This window comes from Myxine glutinosa, chromosome 1 (genome assembly GCF_964187855.1).
Source record: "Myxine glutinosa chromosome 1, kmMyxGlut1.1, whole genome shotgun sequence".
NCBI lineage: Eukaryota > Metazoa > Chordata > Myxini > Myxiniformes > Myxinidae > Myxine > Myxine glutinosa.
Window position 1 is genome coordinate 358,075,251 of NC_136261.1, and position 25,502 is coordinate 358,100,752.

A 25,502-nucleotide genomic window follows, 5' to 3' on the forward strand; every position below is an offset into this window, starting at 1 on the left:
AGCCAATCAACTGGGAGCATGAGGCCACGTTGGCCACGCCCACGACACGACGCAGAGTTGCAATCGATCGCTTCAGAGCGATCACGTGATGTTCCTTGCCGCGCGATTGCGTTTTTTCACATTTCAGCGAGGAACATTGCCATTCACATCACATAGGTTTTTTTTTCTTTCATCTTTAGATCCATATTTTTTTTCAGCGAGGAATATTATACACGGAATCTGAATCGGTGGCAGAGCAGCGCGCTGATTCGTGCGCCCTCCCCCCTCTCCCCTCCCCTCCTCCCCTCTCTTCTCCCTCACGTTTATACACGGAATGCCGGGTACTTCCCCCCCCCCCTCTTCTCCCCTCCCCCCCCTCTTCTCCCCTCCCCCCCCTCTCCTCCCCTTCCCCCCTCTCCTCCCCCTCCCCCCCCGTTCCCCTCCCCTCCTCTTCCCCACCCAGCAATGCCGGGTACTTCCCCCCCCTCTCCTCCCCTCCCCCCCCGTTCCCCTCCCCTCCTCCCTCCCCCCCTCCCCCCCTTCCCTTCCCTCCCTCCCACTCCCCCCTCCCTCCCTCCCCTTACCCCATCACCCTCCCCCTCTCCTCCCCTCCCCCCTTCTCCTCCCCTCCCCCTCTTCTCTCCTCCCCCCTCTTCTCCCCTCCCCTCCCCTTCTCCCCTCCCCTCCCCTTCCCCTCCTCCTCCCCCCTCCCCCATCACCCTCCCCCCTCTCCCCTTCTCCTCCCCTCCCCCTCTTCTCTCCTCCCTCCTCTTCTCCCCTCCCCTCCTTCCCCCCTTCCCCCTCCCCCCCTCCCCCTTCACCATCACCCTCCCCCCTCTCCTCCCCTCCCCCCTCTCCTCCCCTCCCCCCTTCTCCTCCCCTCCCCCCTTCTCCTCCCCTCCCCCCTCCCCCCTTCTCCTCCCCCCTCCCCCTCTGCCCCCCCCCTCTGCTCCCCCCCTCTTCTCCACTCCCCCCTCTTCTCCCCTCCCCCTCCTCCCCTCCCCTCCCCCTCCTCCCCTCCCCTCCCCCTCCTCCTCCTCCCCTCCCCCCCCGTTCCCCTCCTCTCCCCTTCCCCCTCCCCTCCCCCTCCTCTCCCCTTCCCCCTCCCCTCCCCTCCCCCGCCCGGCAATGCCGGGTACTTCTGCTCGTACTATATATGCTCTTGCGACTTGAGCGGGATCGCATGAGATATCGCGAGAGTACGCCAATCAGCATAGGCCTGATGAATAAAGTAGTTATCGACCACAATCCCACACCCACCACAACCCCCTTACACAATCCCCCATAAACCGTGTCTGGGAGGTGTCCGTGCCGTATTTCTGCTGGAGTAATATAACCGATTTATCAACGAATACAAATCCCTTATAAACCATCAATTGTACAGAAAAACAATACCTGCCAATCTGTAATTTATATGCGACTTGCGTTTCCATCTTCACCAACACCTCCATTGTCGCCACCTTCGTCTGAATCGCTCGCACAAGGCTCAAAACTATACGGCTCCACAATTCCCCCAAAAGCGGTTCCATTACTAATTTTGTTTCCAATAGTTTATTCAAAATCTCACTGATCTGTTTCAACATACTGAGAACCTTCAGAGTTGCTAATGACAGAGGAATCGGTATCGGAAATCCGAGCTCAAAATACGCTTTCTCTATGTAGTTCGCCATTTTGATCAAGGTGAGATCATCACATGACGTCACTGGCAAAAACGAAAATCGACACCAAAGGGCTATTTTCGACCCTTTCTGATTGGCAAAAAAAACTTTTTTTAACTACCCTTCAAATTAGACCATCATTTATGATTTTCAATGGTTTTCAGGGAAAAAATCTTTTGCATTTGGTTTCCCCTTCAAGGAATTTTGAACAATAACCATGAACGCCGACCTTTTCCAACTCGCACTACTCCCGCCCGAACTACCAACAAGCAGCAGTGACTTTCTCCACCTCTGAAAAAACAGAAGCTATAACCAAGTCACCGGCAGAAGGGAGTCGAGTCAACAATGAAGTCATTAACATAGCAATTCTCATTTATGTTTTAAAATATAATAACGACAATTATTATGATTATCATTTTGTGTGCAGCCTGTGGCTGCTGGTTGCATCATTGCTTGGAGGGAGGCTGTGCCAGTGCCACTCATGCATTTCCCCCTGTTTCTTGGTACTCATTTTGCCGACCTTGGAAGGTTTACAGGCTGAGTAAACCCACCTTGTGTTATTTAACGGCACGACAGAGGCTCAAACTTTAGATCGTAAGATCTTATCCAGCCACCTAACAGTTAAGCCAACGTCAGGATTAATAACGACAATAATAAAACACATTGAGACAAACTACCACAGCAATTTTGGATCAAACTACTGCTGCAGAGCAGACAGGTAAACCAGCCACACGAGGCGCTCACCACAAACCTTTAAGAGGAGGTAGCTTTTGCAGCTCTCGCTCCTTGCTGACTGAAAAGCGTGATGCACTGAGTCTTTTGTCCCTCCTCAGCCCTTGCGCCGTTCCTAGAGCCTGATTCTGTCCCAAACATTGTCCTTCATTGGAATCAACAGGAGCAACAGGGGCAGAGGCCTTCACCTTCCCCGCTGGTGACTGTGGCTGTGTAGTCGGCGGCGACATTGACATGCCATTTCCCTGTGCGAGTGGGAATAAAATTAGATTTGATCACATCTACATGGGTAAGCAAGTACTGCTGCTACTGCTGCTTATTCTTATTCTTCAACGGACCTAATTATTCCCAACTTGTGGGCTCGGCCAGTGTAAGTTCCTGTGGTCAAAGTCTTTCACCAATGTTCGACAGAAGATGTTAGGGCAGAAATATATATATATATATAAATATATTGTACACCGCTCCTTTCCTATGCCATCTCCAGGCATTGCAAATCGTCATTGCTGGGCACCGAAGGGGGCTCGGCAGTGACGCACGCTGAAAGAGAGTACTCAGTTTTCACTCTGGTTGTTTCCTTGTTTTCTTGTTTTCTTGTTTCCTTGTTTTCTTGTTGTACACCGCTCCTTTCCTATGCCATCTCCAGGCATTGCAAATCGTCATTGCCGGGCACCGAAGGGGGCTCGGCAGTGACGCACGCTGAAAGAGAGTACTCAGTTTTCACTCTGGTTGTTGTACACCGCTCCTTTCCTATGCCATCTCCAGGCATTGCAAATCGTCATTGCTGAGCACTGAAGGGGGCTCGGCAGTGACGCACGCTGAAAGGGAGTACTCAGTTTTCACTCTGGTTGTTGTACACCGCTCCTTTCCTATGCCACCTCCAGGCATTGCAAATCGTCATTGCCGGGCACCGAAGGGGGCTCGGCAGTGACGCACGCTGAAAGAGAGTACTCAGTTTTCACTCTGGTTTCTTGTTTGTTTTCTTGGTTGTCCGGACGATATCTCAGCCATCCTTTGAGCTAGAAAGCTGAAATTTCGGCACAGTAGTGAGCAAGTCCTTTGTCAAATACGGTATTTTTTGTTTTTTGAATAATCAATTAATTGAGGAGTTATTTAATTATTAGCGTTTAATTAAGTACTTATTTAATTAATTAAATTTCATTTATCTTCTGACCATTATTAACTCAGGCACCTTTTGAGTTAGGAAGCTGATATTTGGACATGCCAATGACCAGGTGATTTGGCTGCAAAGGATATTTTTGATTTATTAATTAATCAATTAATCGATTAATTATTTAATTATTCGATTAATGACAAAAAAATTTTTTTTTTTTAAGTTACAGATTCTGATGAAATAGTGGTAGTTTATGTGTTCTCTGACCAAATTGATTAATAATTTAATTTTTTTATGATTATTATTTATTTATTTTCATTATTAATCATTTATTTATTTTCTTTCTCATTTGGCCAATATCTCAGGCACCTTTTGAGCTGGGAAGCTAATATTTGGACATGAGTGACCAAGTGATGTGGCTATCAAGGATATTTTTGATTTATTGATTAATCATTTCATCTATTAAGTATTTATTGATTAATCGATTAATTATTTATTGAGTAATCAATTAATTATTTAATTTTTTATAAATGACTTATTTAATTAAATTTCTAAAAGATACATCTTCGGATGAAGCACTACTGGTTTAGTTATGCGATTAGCCAATTGATTATGAAAATATTTTGTGATAATCTTTTATTGATTTTAATTATACAATTAATCAATCAATTAGTGTACACCTCTCCCTCCCAATGCAGCCTCAATGAGCTGCACTGCGGTATTGCCGGGCGCCGGAGGCGCCCCGGCAATGCCGCGCTGCAGCATATTTAATTATTTGGCATGGGGCGGTGTACTTTGAATGTATGTGTACTTGTTTTCTTGTTTGTTTGTCCGGGCGATATCTCAGCCATCCTTTGAGCTAGGAAGCTGAAATTTTGGCACAATAGTGAGAAAGTGCTTTGTCAAAAACGGTATTTTTTTTTTTTGATTAATCAATAAATTGAGGAGTTATTTAATTATTAGCGGTTAATTAAGTACTTATTTAATTAATCAAATTTCCTTTCTCTTCTGACCATTAACTCAGGCACCTTTTGAGTTAGGAAGCTGATATTTGGACATGCTAATGACCAGGTGATTTGGCTGCAAAGGATATTTTTGATTTATTAATTAATCAATTAATCGATTAATTATTTAATTATTCCATTAATGCCAAAAAAAAAATTTTTTTTTAAGTTACAGATTCTGATGAAATAGTGGTAGTTTATGTGTTCTCTGACCAAATTGATTAATAATTTAATTTTTTTATGATTATTGTACACCGCTCCTTTCCTATGCCATCTCCAGGCATTGCAAATCGTCATTGCCGGGCACCAAAGGGGGCTCGGCAGTGACGCACGCTGAAAGAGAGTACTCAATTTTCACTCTGGTTGTTTGTTTGTTTGTTTTCTTTCTTGTTTTCTTTCTTGTTGTACACCGCTCCTTTACTATGCCATCTCCAGGCATTGCAAATCGTCATTGCTGGGCACCGAAGGGGGCTCGGCAGTGACGCGCGCTGAAAGAGAGTACTCAGTTTTCACTCTGGTTGTTGTACACCGCTCCTTTCCTATGCCATCTCCAGGCATTGCAAATCGTCATTGCCGGGCACCAAAGGGGGCTCGGCAGTGACGCACGCTGAAAGAGAGTACTCAGTTTTCACTCTGGTTTCTTTCTTGTTTTCTTGTTGTACACCGCTCCTTTCCTATGCCATCTCCAGGCATTGCAAATCGTCATTGCCGGGCACCAAAGGGGGCTCGGCAGTGACGCACGCTGAAAGAGAGTACTCAGTTTTCACTCTGGTTTCTTGTTTTCTTTCTTGGTTGTCCGGACGATATCTCAGCCATCCTTTGAGCTAGGAAGCTGAAATTTCGGCACAGTAGTGAGCAAGTCCTTTGTCAAATACGGTATTTTTTGTTTTTTGAATAATCAATTAATTGAGGAGTTATTTAATTATTAGCGTTTAATTAAGTACTTATTTAATTAATTAAATTTCATTTATCTTCTGACCATTATTAACTCAGGCACCTTTTGAGTTAGGAAGCTGATATTTGGACATGCCAATGACCAGGTGATTTGGCTGCAAAGGATATTTTTGATTTATTAATTAATCAATTAATCGATTAATTATTTAATTATTCGATTAATGACAAAAAAAATTTTTTTTTTTAAGTTACAGATTCTGATGAAATAGTGGTAGTTTATGTGTTCTCTGACCAAATTGATTAATAATTTAATTTTTTTATGATTATTATTTATTTATTTTCATTATTAATCATTTATTTATTTTCTTTCTCATTTGGCCAATATCTCAGGCACCTTTTGAGCTGGGAAGCTAATATTTGGACATGAGTGACCAAGTGATGTGGCTATCAAGGATATTTTTGATTTATTGATTAATCATTTCATCTATTAAGTATTTATTGATTAATCGATTAATTATTTATTGAGTAATCAATTAATTATTTAATTTTTTATAAATGACTTATTTAATTAAATTTCTAAAAGATACATCTTCGGATGAAGCACTACTGGTTTAGTTATGCGATTAGCCAATTGATTATGAAAATATTTTGTGATAATCTTTTATTGATTTTAATTATACAATTAATCAATCAATTAGTGTACACCTCTCCCTCCCAATGCAGCCTCAATGAGCTGCACTGCGGTATTGCCGGGCGCCGGAGGCGCCCCGGCAATGCCGCGCTGCAGCATATTTAATTATTTGGCATGGGGCGGTGTACTTTGAATGTATGTGTACTTGTTGTACACCACTCCTTTCCTATGCCATCTCCAGGCATTGCAAATCGTCATTGCCGGGCACCAAAGGGGGCTCGGCAGTGACGCACGCTGAAAGAGAGTACTCAGTTTTCACTCTGGTTTCTTGCTTTCTTGGTTGTCCGGGCGATATCTCAGCCATCCTTTGAGCTAGGAAGCTGAAATTTCGGCACAGTAGTGAGCTTGTCCTTTGTCAAATACGGTATTTTTTGTTTTTTGAATAATCAATTAATTGAGGAGTTATTTAATTATTAGCGTTTAATTAAGTACTTATTTAATTAATTAAATTTCCTTTCTCTTCTGACCATTAACTCAGGCACCTTTTGAGTTAGGAAGCTGATATTTGGACATGCCAATGACCAGGTGATTTGGCTGCAAAGGATATTTTTGATTTATTAATTAATCAATTAATCGATTAATTATTTAATTATTCGATTAATGACCAAAAAAATTTTTTTTTTAAAGTTACAGATTCTGATGAAATAGTGGTAGTTTATGTGTTCTCTGACCAAATTGATTAATAATTTAATTTTTTTATGATTATTATTTGTTTATTTTCATTATTAATCATTTATTTATTTTCTTTCTCATTTGGCCAATATCTCGGGCACCTTTTGAGCTGGGAAGCTAATATTTGGACATGAGTGACCAAGTGATGTGGCTATCAAAGATATTTTTGATTTATTGATTAATCATTTCATCTATTAATTATTTATTGATTAATCGATTAATTATTTATTGAGTAATCAATTAATTATTTAATTTTTTATAAATGACTTATTTAATTAAATTTCTAAAAGATACATCTTCGGATGAAGCACTAGTGGTTTAGTTATGCGATTAGCCAATTGATTATGAAAATATTTTGTGATAATCTTTTATTGATTTTAATTATACAATTAATCAATCAATTAGTGTACACCTCTCCCTCCCAATGCAGCCTCAATGAGCTGCACTGCGGTATTGCCGGGCGCCAGAGGCGCCCCGGCAATGCCGCGCTGCAGCATATTTAATTATTTGGCATGGGGCGGTGTACTTTGAATGTATGTGTACTTGTTTTCTTTCTTGTTTGTTTGTCCGGGCGATATCTCAGCCATCCTTTGAGCTAGGAAGCTGAAATTTCGGCACAATAGTGAGCAAGTCCTTTGTCAAAAACGGTATTTTTTTTTTTTTGATTAATCAATAAATTGAGGAGTTATTTAATTATTAGCGATTAATTAAGTACTTATTTAATTAATCAAATTTCCTTTCTCTTCTGACCATTAACTCAGGCACCTTTTGAGTTAGGAAGCTGATATTTGGACATGCCAATGACCAGGTGATTTGGCTGCAAAGGATATTTTTGATTTATTAATTAATCAGTTAATCGATTAATTATTTAATTATTTGATTAATGACAAAAAAAAAAATTTTTTTTAAGTTACAGATTCTGATGAAATAGTGCTAGTTTTTGTGTTCTCTGACCAAATTGATTAATAATTTAATTTTTTTATGATTATTATTTATTTATTTTCATTATTAATCATTTATTTATTTTCTTTCTCATTTGGCCAATATCTCAGGCACCTTTTGAGCTGGGAAGCTAATATTTGGACATGAGTGACCAAGTGATGCGGCTATCAAGGATATTTTTGATTTATTGATTAATCATTTCATCTTAAATTATTTATTGCTTAATCGATTAATTATTTATTGAGTAATCAATTAATTATTTAATTTTTTATAAATGACTTATTTAATTAAATTTCTAAAAGATACATCTTCGGATGAAGCACTACTGGTTTAGTTATGCTATTAGCCAATTGATTATGAAAATATTTTGTGATAATCTTTTATTGATTTTAATTATACAATTAATCAATCAATTAGTGTGCACCTCTCCCTCCCAATGCAGCCTCAATGAGCTGCACTGCGGTATTGCCGGGCGCCGGAGGCGCCCCGGCAATGCCGCGCTGCAGCATATTTAATTATTTGGCATGGGGCGGTGTACTTTGAATGTATCTGTACTTGTTTGTTTTCTTTCTTCTTGTACACCGCTCCTTTCCTATGCCACCTCCAGGCATTGCAAATCGTCATTGCCGGGCACCGAAGGGGGCTCGGCAGTGACGCACGCTGAAAGAGAGTACTCAGTTTTCACTCTGGTTTCTTGTTTGTTTTCTTGGTTGTCCGGACGATATCTCAGCCATCCTTTGAGCTAGGAAGCTGAAATTTCGGCACAGTAGTGAGCAAGTCCTTTGTCAAATACGGTATTTTTTGTTTTTTGAATAATCAATTAATTGAGGAGTTATTTAATTATTAGCGTTTAATTAAGTACTTATTTAATTAATTAAATTTCATTTATCTTCTGACCATTATTAACTCAGGCACCTTTTGAGTTAGGAAGCTGATATTTGGACATGCCAATGACCAGGTGATTTGGCTGCAAAGGATACTTTTGATTTATTAATTAATCAATTAATCGATTAATTATTTAATTATTCGATTAATGACAAAAAAATTTTTTTTTTTTAAGTTACAGATTCTGATGAAATAGTGGTAGTTTATGTGTTCTCTGACCAAATTGATTAATAATTTAATTTTTTTATGATTATTATTTATTTATTTTCATTATTAATCATTTATTTATTTTCTTTCTCATTTGGCCAATATCTCAGGCACCTTTTGAGCTGGGAAGCTAATATTTGGACATGAGTGACCAAGTGATGTGGCTATCAAGGATATTTTTGATTTATTGATTAATCATTTCATCTATTAAGTATTTATTGATTAATCGATTAATTATTTATTGAGTAATCAATTAATTATTTAATTTTTTATAAATGACTTATTTAATTAAATTTCTAAAAGATACATCTTCGGATGAAGCACTACTGGTTTAGTTATGCGATTAGCCAATTGATTATGAAAATATTTTGTGATAATCTTTTATTGATTTTAATTATACAATTAATCAATCAATTAGTGTACACCTCTCCCTCCCAATGCAGCCTCAATGAGCTGCACTGCGGTATTGCCGGGCGCCGGAGGCGCCCCGGCAATGCCGCGCTGCAGCATATTTAATTATTTGGCATGGGGCGGTGTACTTTGAATGTATGTGTACTTGTTTTCTTTCTTGTTTGTTTGTCCGGACGATATCTCAGCCATCCTTTGAGCTAGGAAGCTGAAATTTCGGCACAATAGTGAGCAGGTCCTTTGTCAAAAACGGTATTTTTTTTTTTTGATTAATCAATAAATTGAGGAGTTATTTAATTATTAGCGATTAATTAAGTACTTATTTAATTAATCAAATTTCCTTTCTCTTCTGACCATTAACTCAGGCACCTTTTGAGTTAGGAAGCTGTTATTTGGACATGCCAATGACCAGGTGATTTGGCTGCAAAGGCTATTTTTGATTTATTAATTTATCAAGTAATCGATTAATTATTTAATTATTCGATTAATGCTAAAAAAAATTTTTTTTTTTTAAGTTACAGATTCTGATGAAATAGTGGTAGTTTATGTGTTCTCTGACCAAATTGATTAATAATTTAATTTTTTTATGATTATTATTTATTTATTTTCATTATTAATCATTTATTTATTTTCTTTCTCATTTGGCCAATATCTCAGGCACCTTTTGAGCTGGGAAGCTAATATTTGGACATGAGTGACCAAGTGATGTGGCTATCAAAGATATTTTTGATTTATTGATTAATCATTTCATCTATTAATTATTTATTGATTAATCGATTAATTTATTTATTGAGTAATCAATTAATTATTTAATTTTTTATAAATGACTTATTTAATTACATTTCGAAAAGAAACATCTTCGGATGAAGCACTCGTGGTTTAGTTATGCGATTAGCCAATTGATTATGAAAATATTTTGTGATAATCTTTTATTGATTTTAATTATACAATTAATCAATCAATTAGTGTACACCTCTCCCTCCCAATGCAGCCTCATTGAGCTGAACTGCGGTATTGCCGGGCGCCGGAGCCGCCCCGGCAATGCCGCGCTGCAGCATATTGAATTATTTGGCATGGGGCGGTGTACTTTGAATGTATGTGTACTTGTTTCCTTGTTTTCTTGTTTTCTTGTTTGTTTGTCCGGGCGATATCTCAGCCATCCTTTGAGCTAGGAAGCTGAAATTTCGGCACAATAGTGAGCAAGTCCTTTGTCAAAAACGGTATTTTTTTTTTTTGATTAATCAATAAATTGAGGAGTTATTTAATTATTAGCGATTAATTAAGTACTTATTTAATTAATCAAATTTCCTTTCTCTTCTGACCATTAACTCAGGCACCTTTTGAGTTAGGAAGCTGATATTTGGACATGCCAATGACCAGGTGATTTGGCTGCAAAGGATATTTTTGATTTATTAATTAATCAATTAATCGATTAATTATTTAATTATTTGATTAATGACAAAAAAATTTTTTTTTTTTTTTAAGTTACAGATTCTGATGAAATAGTGGTAGTTTATGTGTTCTCTGACCAAATTGATTAATAATTTAATTTTTTTATGATTATTATTTATTTATTTTCATTATTAATCATTTATTTATTTTCTTTCTCATTTGGCCAATATCTCAGGCACCTTTTGAGCTGGGAAGCTAATATATGGACATGAGTGACCAAGTGATGTGGCCATCAAGGATATTTTTGATTTATTGATTAATCATTTCATCTATTAATTATTTATTGATTAATCGATTAATTATTTATTGAGTAATCAATTAATTATTTAATTTTTTATAAATGACTTATTTAATTAAATTTCTAAAAGATACATCTTCGGATGAAGCACGAGTGGTTTATTTATGCGATTAGCCAATTGATTATGAAAATATTTTGTGATAATGTTTTATTGATTTTAATTATACAATTAATCAATCAATTAGTGTACACCTCTCCCTCCCAATGCAGCCTCAATGAGCTGCACTGCGGTATTGCCGGTGCCAGAGGCGCCCCGGCAATGCCGCGCTGCAGCATATTTAATTATTTGGCATGGGGCGGTGTACTTTGAATGTATGTGTACTTGTTGTTATATCTAGTGGGTAGTGATATGTAGAGCAGATAGAGCTGAGTAGGTAACATGCTTTGAGGTGTCGCGGTAAGGAAAACTACCTTGTAATAAGTTCATATGTAGGCGTTTTGTCGGTTAAGATGTATAATTGTGAATCTACCAGGAGGTTCGAGTGATAAGTAGTGTAGGGATTAAGGAGTAGCGCCCTTGTATGTCTCACCTGGTTAGCCAAACCTTTGTCCCTTTTGGCACTGCACACCACATAGACATTCCGACGGATCCTTAGTGCAACACTAAATAACGCCCTCCCCCTGACATGACTTAGGAAGAAACCAGGCCAGGACACGGTCGGATGGCCGCCGCCATTTACACCTCCGAAAGGCCTGTCCACCTCGAATAGCACACGCTATGACACCAGGAGCAGAGAGCGCGCTTGGGAGTGACGCAGTGGGCGTGCACCTGGGCGAGCCGGCGAGTCGGTGGAGGAGACTGATTGGTTGGCAGTGCGCCAAGGCTGACGTCACGGGCCAGGAGATATTAACGAGCGCCGAACGCCATTTCAGAAAGTAGGACTGGCAGTTCGTTGGGGAGAGTTCGTTTGGAGTTGAGTTTGTTTGAGTTGCGCAGAGTTGAGTTGCGGAGAGCAGTTGCGCAGCAGATGAGTAGTGCAGTCGAGTTGAGAGGAGAAAGGAGTTGGAGTGGAGAAGGGTAGTTGAGTTGGTTGGAGGAGTTGGTTCGAGTGAGTGACTCGGTGAACAGTTCGATTCAGGAGTTGGTTTTCCGATCAGATTCCTGGCAGATCCCTGGCCCTGGCAGTCCCGGTGTGATCCCGAGTTGAGAGAGGCCTGGCCCTGGTTGAATTCAGAGTTGGCTTGCTGGTTGAGTTGGCTTGAGAGTTGGCTTGTGAGTCCGAGCCCGAGTGGAGTTCACTTGCTTCGTGCAGCCCTGCGTTGGACCTTCGGTGCACGGACCTTGTGGGGGTCGACGAGGAGCCTGGAGTGGGCACTGGCCCGGGCCTTCGCGGTGTTGGGGCGCTGGAGCAAAGGACCTCGTGGTGTGCAGCGGAGATTGGACGGACAAGACGACAACACAGATAAGACCGCACGCCACGTACATTTTACATAACTGACGTGTTATTTTGGTATTCATATCCCCTGTTTTGTGTTTGAGGTCTGGTGTGCAGGATTCCGATTTAGGAGTTAGATTTACCGGCGCTTGGTTTTCCTGTCCCTACCTTTATTCAATAAACCCTTGTATTATTTTGCATCCCCTGTGAAACCTGTGCCCGCTAGAGTTGATTGCCCTTTACAGGACCGGAGCTACGCCGCCGGCGCGCTGCAGTCAAGCGCTTTCGCTGCAGCCTCCATTTTCCTTCTTCCTCCCGCGCGGCCATAGCCGAATCCGTGTTTGGGTAGTTGCCTCCGAATAAGACCGTTTAGGCCATCCGCGACTCTGGTGTTAACCGGAGTTGCGCGACAATATATATGTATGACCCGAAGATAATTACCCTTTAGAACCCATTAGAATTACCCTATAAAACCCATTAAAATTACCTTTTAGACTGATGGACAGACGGATGGATGGACATAGCCAAATATTGAAGAGACTTCACCACTTAAAAATTATCTCACTCATCTCTGCACATGTGTGATCAGGATAAATTCAGAGCCAAGTAATGCCAAACTACAGGGTTCGTGTTTAAAATATAACATTCAATTGAATGTTTCGTCCTCGATCATAAACTGACGTTTGTAGGCAAGACAGAAAGACAGAAGTCATTGTTTTGTATGTAGCCTATGGCTGATGGTTGCATTTCTGCTGAGAGCATCGCTCTGATGCAGTGCCCCTGTTACCAGTAAGTTGGTACTCATTTTGCAGAGCCCGGAAGGAAGACAGCCTACCTGAGTCAACCCACATGATGTTATTTCAATGACACAGCAGGGGTTCAAACTCAAGCCCTTAAGATCATAAGCCAGCCACCTTAACCGTTAAGCCAACACTGGGCTTCACAGACGGAAGGGAACCAATTGCTTATCCCAGCTTGTCGCTCCGCGTGCGCAGGGTTACAAACCAGCCCTTCCCATACGAGAGTACTTACCTCTTCACTGTTATCTGCATTGTCTTTGCCACTGTTCTTCACACTCTTGACACTCTTGCTTGTTTCCTGGAAGGAAAGAAAAGTGATTAATCAAATAATCAGAATATAACAACTTCATGATGCTTTCTATATATATATATACCTCGACATTCGCGTAACCCACAGCGTTTTACAGCATGACCTGCTTCTACATTCGCGCTTCGTGTATTCGCGGTTTAAAAATATATATTCCGTATATATTTTTTTGCACGTCAGGACAAGTCTCCTTTAGCCACCGCCACTGATATCGATTCAGCCTGGGAATTCTTCCACAGAAACCTGCGCTCTCTTATGCACAGACTCATCCCATCTTGTCTTCAATTATCTTACCCATCCTCCCACTCTTGGTACTCTGAATCCTGTGGTGAGGCAGTTGCTTTAAAACAACATGCATACTTATGTCTTTCAATCCTGACAAATCTCACACTCTTACTATGTCTCTCCGAAAAGACTGACTGGAAAACCCTCCCATATACTTTCTCAACAATCCTCTCCAAGAAGTTCTGTCGCTCAAGCTTTTGGGTCTCACTATCTGCCATGATCTTTCTTAGGAAAACCACATTGCCAAGCTGGCCTCCAAAGCCAGTCGCTGACTGGGCATCCTCCGTCGTGCGAAGTCCTTCCTTGGCACACATGAGCTCCTCACCACATACAAGGCTTTCATCCGCAGCTCAATGGAATACTGTTCCCCCCTCTGGGCCGGTGCTCCTGCCTCACACCTCGCTCGGCTTCACGCTGTTGAAGCCAAAACTTTCAGAATCATTGGAATCTCCTGCGATGAAGCTAATTCCGAGGGCCTTTCACTCACTCACCGCAGGCAGGTTGGTGGTCTTTCTGTCTTCTACCGAATCCCCCCCCCCCCCCCCCCCCCGCCTTGCTCCCCCAGCACTCTCTGTGCTCTGTCCCCCAAATATTCCTACAAGTCGCACAAGATCTGCCATCAACCCTCTTATGGTAAACTGCCAAAATCTATGCTCTCTGCTCACATTCACTCTTTCATTCCCCTTTTTCCGCCTCTGGAACAAACTCCCCCAATCCCTTCAATCCCACACCTCCCTCCAGGTCTTTAAAACAGCTGTTCACCACCATCTCTTATCTTCCCCCCATCCAAAACCATGATCTTTTCTACCCCCGATAATTCACCCCAGATACACTTTTTCGAAATTCCAACTTCTTTCCTGGAAGTCCTTGCAGTGTCCATATGTTTTATACCTCTCCCACCTCCCCCCATGCCCTCTCCCTCCCACAGTTCTCTCGATGTCCCTGCTCTCAAATGTTGTGTTTGTGTCCTTCCCCCTCTCTCCCCATCTTGTCTACCGCTCCCCTTATTTTGTGTTTTATGTGTCGGTTTGACTTTTTGTGTGATTAATGTTCGCTCTTTCACGAGCCTAGAACTTGTATTTAAAAAAAAAAAATTACTCCTCCTGGAAGGCAAAACCAACTGAAGACAACCTCAGATCATTCCACAAAACTCACAAACAAGTGTGTGTCTACTCTCAGGAGAGCCAGAAAACAACATCTGTCCAATCTCAAGAATGAGCTTACAAACTTGTCCTCTAAAACCAGGTGGTGCCTTGTCAAGGTGGCTTGCACTCTCTGCCCTCTCTGTGCTTTGTCTCTCCTCACATACCTGCAGGACGCACTAGGTCCAGCAACAATCTACTGCTTGTGAAACCTAAATCCAGAACCACTGCCTCACCTCCACTCATTTATTCTTCTTTATCCCACCAGTGGAACCACCTTCCATACTCTCTTCAATCTCATTCTTCCTCCAGGTCTTCAAAACAGCTGATCACCACTATCTCTTCATCCCCATCCAAAATCATGATCTTTTCTACACCTGTTAAACCACCCTCACCAAAAATTTAACTTATGTACCCATATCGACCACCCTTTGCATTCTCCCTTACCCCTCATCATTACCTGCATCCGTTGTTCGACTCTGTCTATTTTCCCTCTCAACCCAGCTGTTGAGGTTTTCTCTTTCTCCTGCTGTTTCCTTTGTTATGTTGAGTCTTGCTTTGTTCTATGTCATAGCTCTTCCACAAGCCTAGACCATGTCGTAAAAAAAGAGAATTCAAATCCCCACCCCACCCCCACTCAAACAATGCAGGGATACGTTCCTGGAAAGTGCCGCAAATTGCAAAACAGCGAATGGCGGGGCATCGTTTCAATAGCAAAGAGGGGGGTGGGGGTTGGGTTGGTTCCCGAATCGCGAAAATCCACGAATTGCGAGGCAAAATCACGAATTGTGAGGCAAAATGCGCCAACGTCGAGGCAAAATGCGCCAACGTCGAGGCAAAATGCGCCAATGTCAAGGCAAAATGCGCCAATGTCGAGGCAAAATGCGCAATGTCGAGGCAAAATGCGCCAATGTCGAGGCAAATTCCGCCAATGTCGAGGCAAAATCCACCAATGTCGCGGTAAAAATGCACCAATGTCGCGGTAAAAATGCACCATTATCGCAGCAAAATGCGCCAATGTCGAGGCAAAATGCGCGAATGTCGAGGCAAAATCCGCCAATGTCGCGGCAAAATCCGCCAATGTCGCGGCAAAATCCGCCAATGTCGCGGCAAAATCCACCAATGTCGCGGCAAAATCCACCAATGTCGCGGCAAAATCCGCCAATGTCGCGGCAAAATCCGCCAATGTCGCGGCAAAATCCGCCAATGTCGCGGTAAAATCCGCCAATGTCGCAGCAAAATCCGCCAATGTCGAGGCAAAATCCACCAATGTCGCGGTAAAATGCACCAATGTCGCGGCAAAATGCGCCAATGTCGAGACAAAATCCACCAATGTCGTGACAAAATCCGCCAATGTCGCGGCAAAATCCACCAATGTCGTGGCAAAATCCGCCAATGTCGCGGCAAAATCCGCCAATGTCGCGGCAAAATCCGCCAATGTCGCGGCAAAATCCGCCAATGTCGCGGCAAATCCGCCAATGTCGCGGCAAAATCCGCCAATGTCGCGCAAAATCCACCAATGTCGCGGCAAAATCCGCCAATGTCGAGGCAAAATGCGCGAATGTCGAGGCAAAATCCGCCAATGTCACGGCAAATCCGCCAATGTCGCGGCAAAATCCGCCAATGTCGCGGCAAAATCCGCCAATGTCGCGGCAAAATCCGCCAATGTTGCGGCAAAATCCGCCAATGTCGCGTCAAAATCCACCAATGTCGCGGCAAAATCCACCAATGTCGCGGCAAAATCCGCCAATGTCGCGGCAAAATCCGCCAATGTCGCGGCAAAATCCGCCAATGTCGCGGTAAAATCCGCCAATGTCGCGGCAAAATCCGCCAATGTCGAGGCAAAATCCACCAATGTTGCGGTAAAAATGCACCAATGTCGCGGCAAAATGCGCCAATGTCGAGACAAAATCCACCAATGTCGCGACAAAATCCGCCAATGTCGCGGCAAAATCCGCCAATGTCGTGGCAAAATCCGCCAATGTCGCGGCAAAATCCGCCATGTCGCGGCAAAATCCGCCAATGTAGCGGCAAAATCCACCAATGTCGAGGCAAAATCCGCCAATGTCGCGGCAAAATCCGCCAATGTAGCGGCAAAATCCGCCAATGTCGAGGCAAAATGCGCCAATGTTGCGGTAAAATCTGCATATAATATATATATATAAATATATATATATATAATATATATATATATATAATATATATATATATATATATACACACAGTATATATATTTCACATATAATTTTAAATATATTTTCTTTATATTTTTATATAAAATTATATTTTATAATAATAATTTTATATTATTTATAATAAATTATAAGAAATTTAAATTATAATAAATAAATAAAAAATAAATTTTATATAAATTTATATTCATTAAATATTTATTAAAATATAAAAATATATATATATATATAAATAAATATATATATATATATATATATACTATATATATATATATAAATAAATATTAATGAAATATAAATTTATATAAAATTTATTTTTATTTATTTATTATAATTTAAATTTCTTATAATTTATTATAAATAAAATAAAATTAATATTATAAATATAATTTTATATAAAATATAAAAGAAAATATATATAAAATTATATGTGAAATATATATACTGTTGTAATATATATATATATATATATATATATATATAATATATATATATATATATACTATATATAAATATTATATGCAATTTTACCGCAACATTGGCGCATTTTGCCTCGACATTGGCGGATTTTGCCGCTACATTGGCGGATTTTGCCGCGACATTGGCGGATTTTGCCTCGACATTGGTGGATTTTGCCGCTACATTGGCGGATTTTGCCGCGACATTGGCGGATTTTGCCGCGACATTTGGCGGATTTTGCCACGACATTGGCGGATTTTGCCGCGACATTGGCGGATTTTGTCGCGACATTGGTGGATTTTGTCTCGACATTGGCGCATTTTGCCGCGACATTGGTGCATTTTTACCGCAAATGGTGGATTCTTGCCTCGACATTGGCGGATTTTGCCGCGACATTGGCGGATTTTACCGCGACATCTGGCGGATTTTGCCGCGACATTGGCGGATTTTGCCGCGACATTGGCGGATTTTGCCGCGACATTGGTGGATTTTGCCGCGACATTGGCTGGATTTTGCCCGCAACATTGGCGGATTTTGCCGCGACATTGGCTGGATTTTGCCGCGACATTGGCGATTTAAGCCGCGACATTGGCGGATTTTGCCGTGACATTGGCGGATTTTGCCTCGACATTCGCGCATTTTGCCTCGACATTGGCGGATTTTGCCGCGACATGGTGGATTTTGCCGCGACATTGGCGGATTTTGCCGCGACATTGGCGGATTTTGCCGCGACATTGGCGGATTTTGCCGCGACATTGGCGGATTTTGCCGCGACATTGGCGGATTTTGCCGCGACATTGGCGGATTTTGCCACGACATTGGTGGATTTTGCCGCGACATTGGCGGATTTTGTCACGACATTGGTGGATTTTGTCTCGACATTGGCGCATTTTGCCGCGACATTGGTGCATTTTTACCGCGACATTGGTGGATTTTGCCTCGACATTGGCGGATTTTGCTGCGACATTGGCGGATTTTACCGCGACATTGGCGGATTTTGCCGCGACATTGGCGGATTTTGCCGCGACATTGGCGGATTTTGCCGCGACATTGGTGGATTTTGCCGCGACATTGGTGGATTTTGCCGCGACATTGGCGGATTTTGCCGCGACATTGGCGGATTTTGCCGCGACATTGGCGGATTTTGCCTCGACATTCGCGCATTTTGCCTCGACATTGGCGCATTTTGCTGCGATAATGGTGCATTTTTACCGCGACATTGGTGCATTTTTACCGCGACATTGGTGGATTTTGCCTCGACATTGGCGGAATTTGCCTCGACATTGGCGCATTTTGCCTCGACATTGGCGCATTTTGCCTCGACATTGGCGCATTTTGCCTTGACATTGGCGCATTTTGCCTCGACGTTGGCGCATTTTGCCTCGACGTTGGCGCATTTTGCCTCACAATTCGTGGATTTTGCCTCGCAATTCGTGGATTTTCGCGATTCGGGAACCAACCCAACCCCCACCCCCCTCTTTGCTATTGAAACGATGCCCCGCCATTCGCTGTTTTGCAATTTGCGGCACTTTCCAGGAACGTATCCCCTGCATTGTTTGAGTGGGGGTGGGGTGGGGATTTGAATTCTCTTTTTTTACGACATGGTCTAGGCTTGTGGAAGAGCTATGACATAGAACAAAGCAAGACTCAACATAACAAAGGAAACAGCAGAGAAAGAGAAAACCTCAACAGCTGGGTTGAGAGGGAAAATAGACAGAGTCGAACAAACGGGATGCAGGTAATGATGAGGGGTAAGGGAGAATGCAAAGGGTGGTCGATATGGGTACATAAGTAAAATTTTGGTGAGGGTGGTTTAACAGGTGTAGAAAAGATCATGATTTTTGGATGGGGGATGAAGAGATAGTGGTGATCAGCTGTTTTGAAGACCTGGAGGGAAGAATGAGATTGAAGAGAGTATGGAAGGTGGTTCCACTGGTGGGATAAAGAAGAATAAATGAGTGGAGGTGAGCAGTGGTTCTGGATTTAGGTTTCACAAGCAGTAGATTGTTGCTGGACCTAGTGCGTCCTGCAGGTATGTGAGGAGAGACAAAGCACAGAGAGGCAGAGAGTGCAAGCCACCTTGACAAGGCACCACCTGGTTTTAGAGGACAAGTTTGTAAGCTCATTCTTGAGATTGGACAGATGTTGTTTTCTGGCTCTCCTGAGAGTAGACACACACTTGTTTGTGAGTTTTGTGGAATGATCTGAGGTTGTCTTCAGTTGGTTTTGCCTTCCAGGAGGAGTAATTTTTTTTTTTTTAAATACAAGTTCTAGGCTCGTGAAAGAGCGAACATTAATCACACAAAAGTCAAACCGACACATAAAACACAAAATAAGGGGAGCGGTAGACAAGATGGGGAGAGAGGGGGAAGGACACAAACACAACATTTGAGAGCAGGGACATCGAGAGAACTGTGGGAGGAGAGGGCATGGGGGGAGGTGGGAGAGGTATAAAACATATGGACACTGCAAGGACTTCCAGGAAAGAAGTTGGAATTTCGAAAAAGTGTATCTGGGGTGAATTATCGGGGGTAGAAAAGATCATGGTTTTGGATGGGGGAAGATAAGAGATGGTGGTGAACCAGCTGTTTTAAAGACCTGGAGGGAGGTGTGGGATTGAAGGGATTGGGGAGTTTGTTCCAGAGGCGGGAAAAAGGGGAATGAAAGAGTGAATGTGAGCAGAGAGCATAGATTTTGGCAGTTAACCATAAGAGGGTTGATGCAGATCTTGTGCGACTTGTAGGAATATTTGGGGGACAGAGCACAGAGAGTGCTGGGGGAGCAAGGCCGGGGGGTGGGGGGGGGGGGGGGATTCGGTAGAAGACAGAAAGACCACCAACCTGCCTGCGGTGAGTGAGTGAAAGGCCCTCGGAATTAGCTTCATCGCAGGAGATTCCAATGATTCTGAAAGTTTTGCTTCAACAGCGTGAAGCCCGAGCGAGGTGTGAGGCAGGAGCACCGGCCCAGAGGGGGGAACAGTATTCCATTGAGCTGCGGATGAAAGCCTTGTATGTGGTGAGGAGCTCATGTGTGCCAAGGAAGGACTTCGCACGACGGAGGATGCCCAGTCAGCGACTGGCTTTGGAGGCCAGCTTGGCAATGTGGTTTTCCTAAGAAAGATCATGGCAGATAGTGAGACCCAAAGCTTGAGCGACAGAACTTCTTGGAGAGGATTGTTGAGAAAGTATATGGGAGGGTTTTCCAGTCAGTCTTTTCGGAGAGACATAGTAAGAGTGTGAGATTTGTCAGGATTGAAAGACATAAGTATGCATGTTGTTTTAAAGCAACTGCCTCACCACAGGATTCAGAGTACCAAGAGTGGGAGGATGGGTAAGATAATTGAAGACAAGATGGGATGAGTCTGTGCATAAGAGAGCGCAGGTTTCTGTGGAAGAATTCCCAGGCTGAATCGATATCAGTGGCGGTGGCTAAAGGAGACTTGTCCTGACGTGCAAAAAAATATATACGGAATATATATTTTTAACCGCGAATACACGAAGCGCGAATGTAGAAGCAGGTCATGCTGTAAACGCTGTGGGTACGCGAATGTCGAGGTATATATATATATAGAAAGCATCATGAAGTTGTTATATTCTGATTATTTGATTAATCACTTTTCTTTCCTTCCAGGAAACAAGCAAGAGTGTCAAGAGTGTGAAGAACAGTGGCAAAGACAATGCAGATAACAGTGAAGAGGTAAGTACTCTCGTATGGGAAGGGCTGGTTCTGTAACCCTGCGCACGCGGAGCGACAAGCTGGGATAAGCAATTGGTTCCCTTCCGTCTGTGAAGCCCAGTGTTGGCTTAACGGTTAAGGTGGCTGGCTTATGATCTTAAGGGCTTGAGTTTGAACCCCTGCTGTGTCATTGAAATAACATCATGTGGGTTGACTCAGGTAGGCTGTCTTCCTTCCGGGCTCTGCAAAATGAGTACCAACTTACTGGTAACAGGGGCACTGCATCAGAGCGATGCTCTCAGCAGAAATGCAACCATCAGCCATAGGCTACATACAAAACAATGACTTCTGTCTTTCTGTCTTGCCTACAAACGTCAGTTTATGATCGAGGACGAACATTCAATTGAATGTTATATTTTAAACACGAACCCTGTAGTTTGGCATTACTTGGCTCTGAATTTATCCTGATCACACATGTGCAGAGATGAGTGAGATAATTTTTAAGTGGTGAAGTCTCTTCAATATTTGGCTATGTCCATCCATCCGTCTGTCCATCAGTCTAAAAGGTAATTTTAATGGGTTTTTATAGGGTAATTCTAATGGGTTCTAAGGGTAATTATCTTCGGGTCATACATATATATTGTCGCGCAACTCCGGTTAACACCAAGAGTCGCGGATGGCCTAAACGGTCTTATTCGGAGGCAACTACCCAAACACGGATTCGGCTATGGCCGCGCGGGAGGAAGAAGGAAATGGAGGCTGCAGCGAAAGCGCTTGACTGCAGCGCGCCGGCGGCGTAGCTCCGGTCCTGTAAAGGCAATCAACTCTAGCGGCACAGGTTTCACAGGGGATGCAAAATAATACAAGGGTTTATTGAATAAAGGTAGGGACAGGAAAACCAAGCGCCGGTAAATCTAACTCCTAAATCGGAATCCTGCACACCAGACCTCAACACAAAACAGGGGATATGAATACCAAAATAACACGTCAGTTATGTAAAATGTACGTGGCGTGCGGTCTTATCTGTGTTGTCGTCTTGTCCGTCCAATCTCCGCTGCACACCACGAGGTCCTTTGCTCCAGCGCCCCAACACCGCGAAGGCCCGGGCAGTGCCCACTCCAGGCTCCTCGTCGACCCCCACAAGGTCCGTGCACGAAGGTCCAACGCAGGGCTGCACGAAGCAAGTGAACTCCACTCGGGCTCGGACTCACAAGCAACTCTCAAGCCAACTCAACCAGCAAGCCAACTCTGAATTCAACCAGGGCCAGGCCTCTCTCAACTCGGGATCACACCGGGACTGCCAGGGCCAGGGATCTGCCAGGAATCTGATCGGAAAACCAACTCCTGAATCGAACTGTTCACCGAGTCACTCACTCGAACCAACTCCTCCAACCAACTCAAATACCCTTCTCCACTCCAACTCCTTTCTCCTCTCAACTCGACTGCACTACTCATCTGCTGCGCAACTGCTCTCCGCAACTCAACTCTGCGCAACTCAAACAAACTCAACTCCAAACGAACTCTCCCCAACGAACTGCCAGTCCTACTTTCTGAAATGGCGTTCGGCGCTCGTTAATATCTCCTGGCCCGTGACGTCAGCCTTGGCGCACTGCCAACCAATCAGTCTCCTCCACCGACTCGCCGGCTCGCCCAGGTGCACGCACACTGCGTCACTCCCAAGCGCGCTCTCTGCTCCTGGTGTCATAGCGTGTGCTATTCGAGGTGGACAGGCCCTTTCGGAGGTGTAAATGGCGGCGGCCATCCGACCGTGTCCTGGCCTGGTTTCTTCCTAAGTCATGTCAGGGGGAGGGCGTTATTTAGTGTGCATAAGGATCCGTCGGAATGTCTATGTGGTGTGCAGTGCCAAAGGGACAAAGGTTTGGCTAACCTGGTGAGACATACAAGGGCGCCTACTCCCTTAATCCCCTACACTACTTATCACTCGAACCTCCTGGTAGATTCACAATTATACATCTTAACCGACAAAACGCCTACATATGAACTTATTACAAGGTAGTTTTCCATTACCGCGACACCTCAAAGCATGTTACCTACTCAGCTCTATCTGCTCTACATATCACTACCCACTAGATATAACAACAAGTACACATACATTCAAAGTACACCGCCCCCATGCCAAATAATTAAATATGCTGCAGCGCGGCATTGCCGGGGCGCCTCTGGCACCGGCAATACCGCAGTGCAGCTCATTGAGGCTGCATTGGGAGGGAGAGGTGTACACTAATGATTGATTAATTGTATAATTAAAATCAATAAAACATTATCACAAAATATTGTCATAATCAATTGGCTAATCGCATAAATAAAACCACTCGTGCTTCATCCGAAGATGTATCTTTTAGAAATTTAATTAAATAAGTCATTTATAAAAAATTAAATAATTAATTGATTACTCAATAAATAATTAATCGATTAATCAATAAATAATTAATAGATGAAATGATTAATCAATAAATCAAAAATATCCTTGATGGCCACATCACTTGGTCACTCATGTCCATATATTAGCTTCCCAGCTCAAAAGGTGCCTGAGATATTGGCCCAAATGAGAAAGAAAATAAATAAATGATTAATAATGAAAATAAATAAATAATAATCATAAAAAAATTAAATTATTAATCAATTTGGTCAGAGAACACATAAACTACCACTATTTCATCAGAATCTGTAACTTAAAAAAAAAAAAAAATTTTTTTGTCATTAATCAATAATTAAATAATTAATCGATTAATTGATTAATTAATAAATCAAAAATATCCTTTGCAGCCAAATCACCTGGTCATTGGCATGTCCAAATATCAGCTTCCTAACTCAAAAGGTGCCTGAGTTAATGGTCAGAAGAGAAAGGAAATTTGATTAATTAAATAAGTACTAATTAATCGCTAATAATTAAATAACTCCTCAATTTATTGATTAATCAAAAAAAAAAAATACCGTTTTTGACAAAGGACTTGCTCACTATTGTGCCGAAATTTCAGCTTCCTAGCTCAAAGGATGGCTGAGATATCGCCCGGACAAACAAACAAGAAAACAAGAAAACAAGGAAACAAGTACACATACATTCAAAGTACACCGCCCCATGCCAAATAATTCAATATGCTGCAGCGCGGCACTTGCCGGGCGGCTCCGGCGCCCGGCAATACCGCAGTTCAGCTCAATGAGGCTGCATTGGGAGGGAGAGGTGTACACTAATTGATTGATTAATTGTATAATTAAAATCAATAAAGATTATCACAAATATTTTCATAATCAATTGGCTAATCGCATAACTAAACACGAGTGCTTCATCCGAAGATGTTTCTTTTCGAAATGTAATTAAATAAGTCATTTATAAAAAATTAAATAATTAATTGATTACTCAATAAATAAATTAATCGATTAATCAATAAATAATTAATAGATGAAATGATTAATCAATAAATCAAAAATATCTTTGATAGCCACATCACTTGGTCACTCATGTCCAAATATTAGCTTCCCAGCTCAAAAGGTGCCTGAGATATTGGCCAAATGAGAAAGAAAATAAATAAATGATTAATAATGAAAATAAATAAATAATAATCATAAAAAAATTAAATTATTAATCAATTTGGTCAGAGAACACATAAACTACCACTATTTCATCAGAATCTGTAACTTAAAAAAAAAAATTTTTTTTTAGCATTAATCGAATAATTAAATAATTAATCGATTACTTGATAAATTAATAAATCAAAAATAGCCTTTTGCAGCCAAATCACCTGGTCATTGGCATGTCCAAATAACAGCTTCCTAACTCAAAAGGTGCCTGAGTTAATGGTCAGAAGAGAAAGGAAATTTGATTAATTAAATAAGTACTTAATTAATCGCTAATAATTAAATAACTCCTCAATTTATTGATTAATCAAAAAAAAAAAATACCGTTTTTGACAAAGGACCTGCTCACTATTGTGCCGAAATTTCAGCTTCCTAGCTCAAAGGATGGCTGAGATATCGTCCGGACAAACCAAACAAGAAAGAAAACAAGTACACATACATTCAAAGTACACCGCCCCATGCCAAATAATTAAATATGCTGCAGCGCGGCATTGCCGGGGCGCCTCCGGCGCCGGCAATACCGCAGTGCAGCTCATTGAGGCTGCATTGGGAGGGAGAGGTGTACACTAATTGATTGATTAATTGTATAATTAAAATCAATAAAAGATTATCACAAAATATTTTCATAATCAATTGGCTAATCGCATAACTAAACCAGTAGTGCTTCATCCGAAGATGTATCTTTTAGAAATTTAATTAAATAAGTCCATTCTATCACTACTCACTCACGTGAGTC

At 41.9% G+C, this 25,502-nt stretch overlaps 1 protein-coding gene across 4 annotated transcripts in view; it reads right to left on the reverse strand.

Moving 5' to 3' along the window:
• The window catches only part of LOC137413973 (serine/threonine-protein phosphatase 2A 56 kDa regulatory subunit gamma isoform), a 220,944-nt gene that overhangs the window by 176,913 nt on the left and 18,529 nt on the right, over positions 1-25,502 (reverse strand). For 2 of the 4 annotated variants that reach the window (XM_068099444.2, XM_078769963.1), the window contains exons 1-2: positions 13,342-13,403; positions 2,389-2,614 (exon numbers count right to left, since the gene is read on the reverse strand). The exons of 1 other annotated variant lie outside the window; for it this stretch is intronic. In XM_068099444.2, the coding sequence (XP_067955545.2) occupies positions 2,389-2,605 (217 nt within the window). In that variant the 5' untranslated portion in view covers positions 2,606-2,614; positions 13,342-13,403. Of the gene's footprint in view, positions 1-2,381; positions 2,615-13,341; positions 13,404-25,502 lie in introns of those variants that run through there. One more of the 4 variants, XM_078769964.1, reaches the window with a different exon arrangement.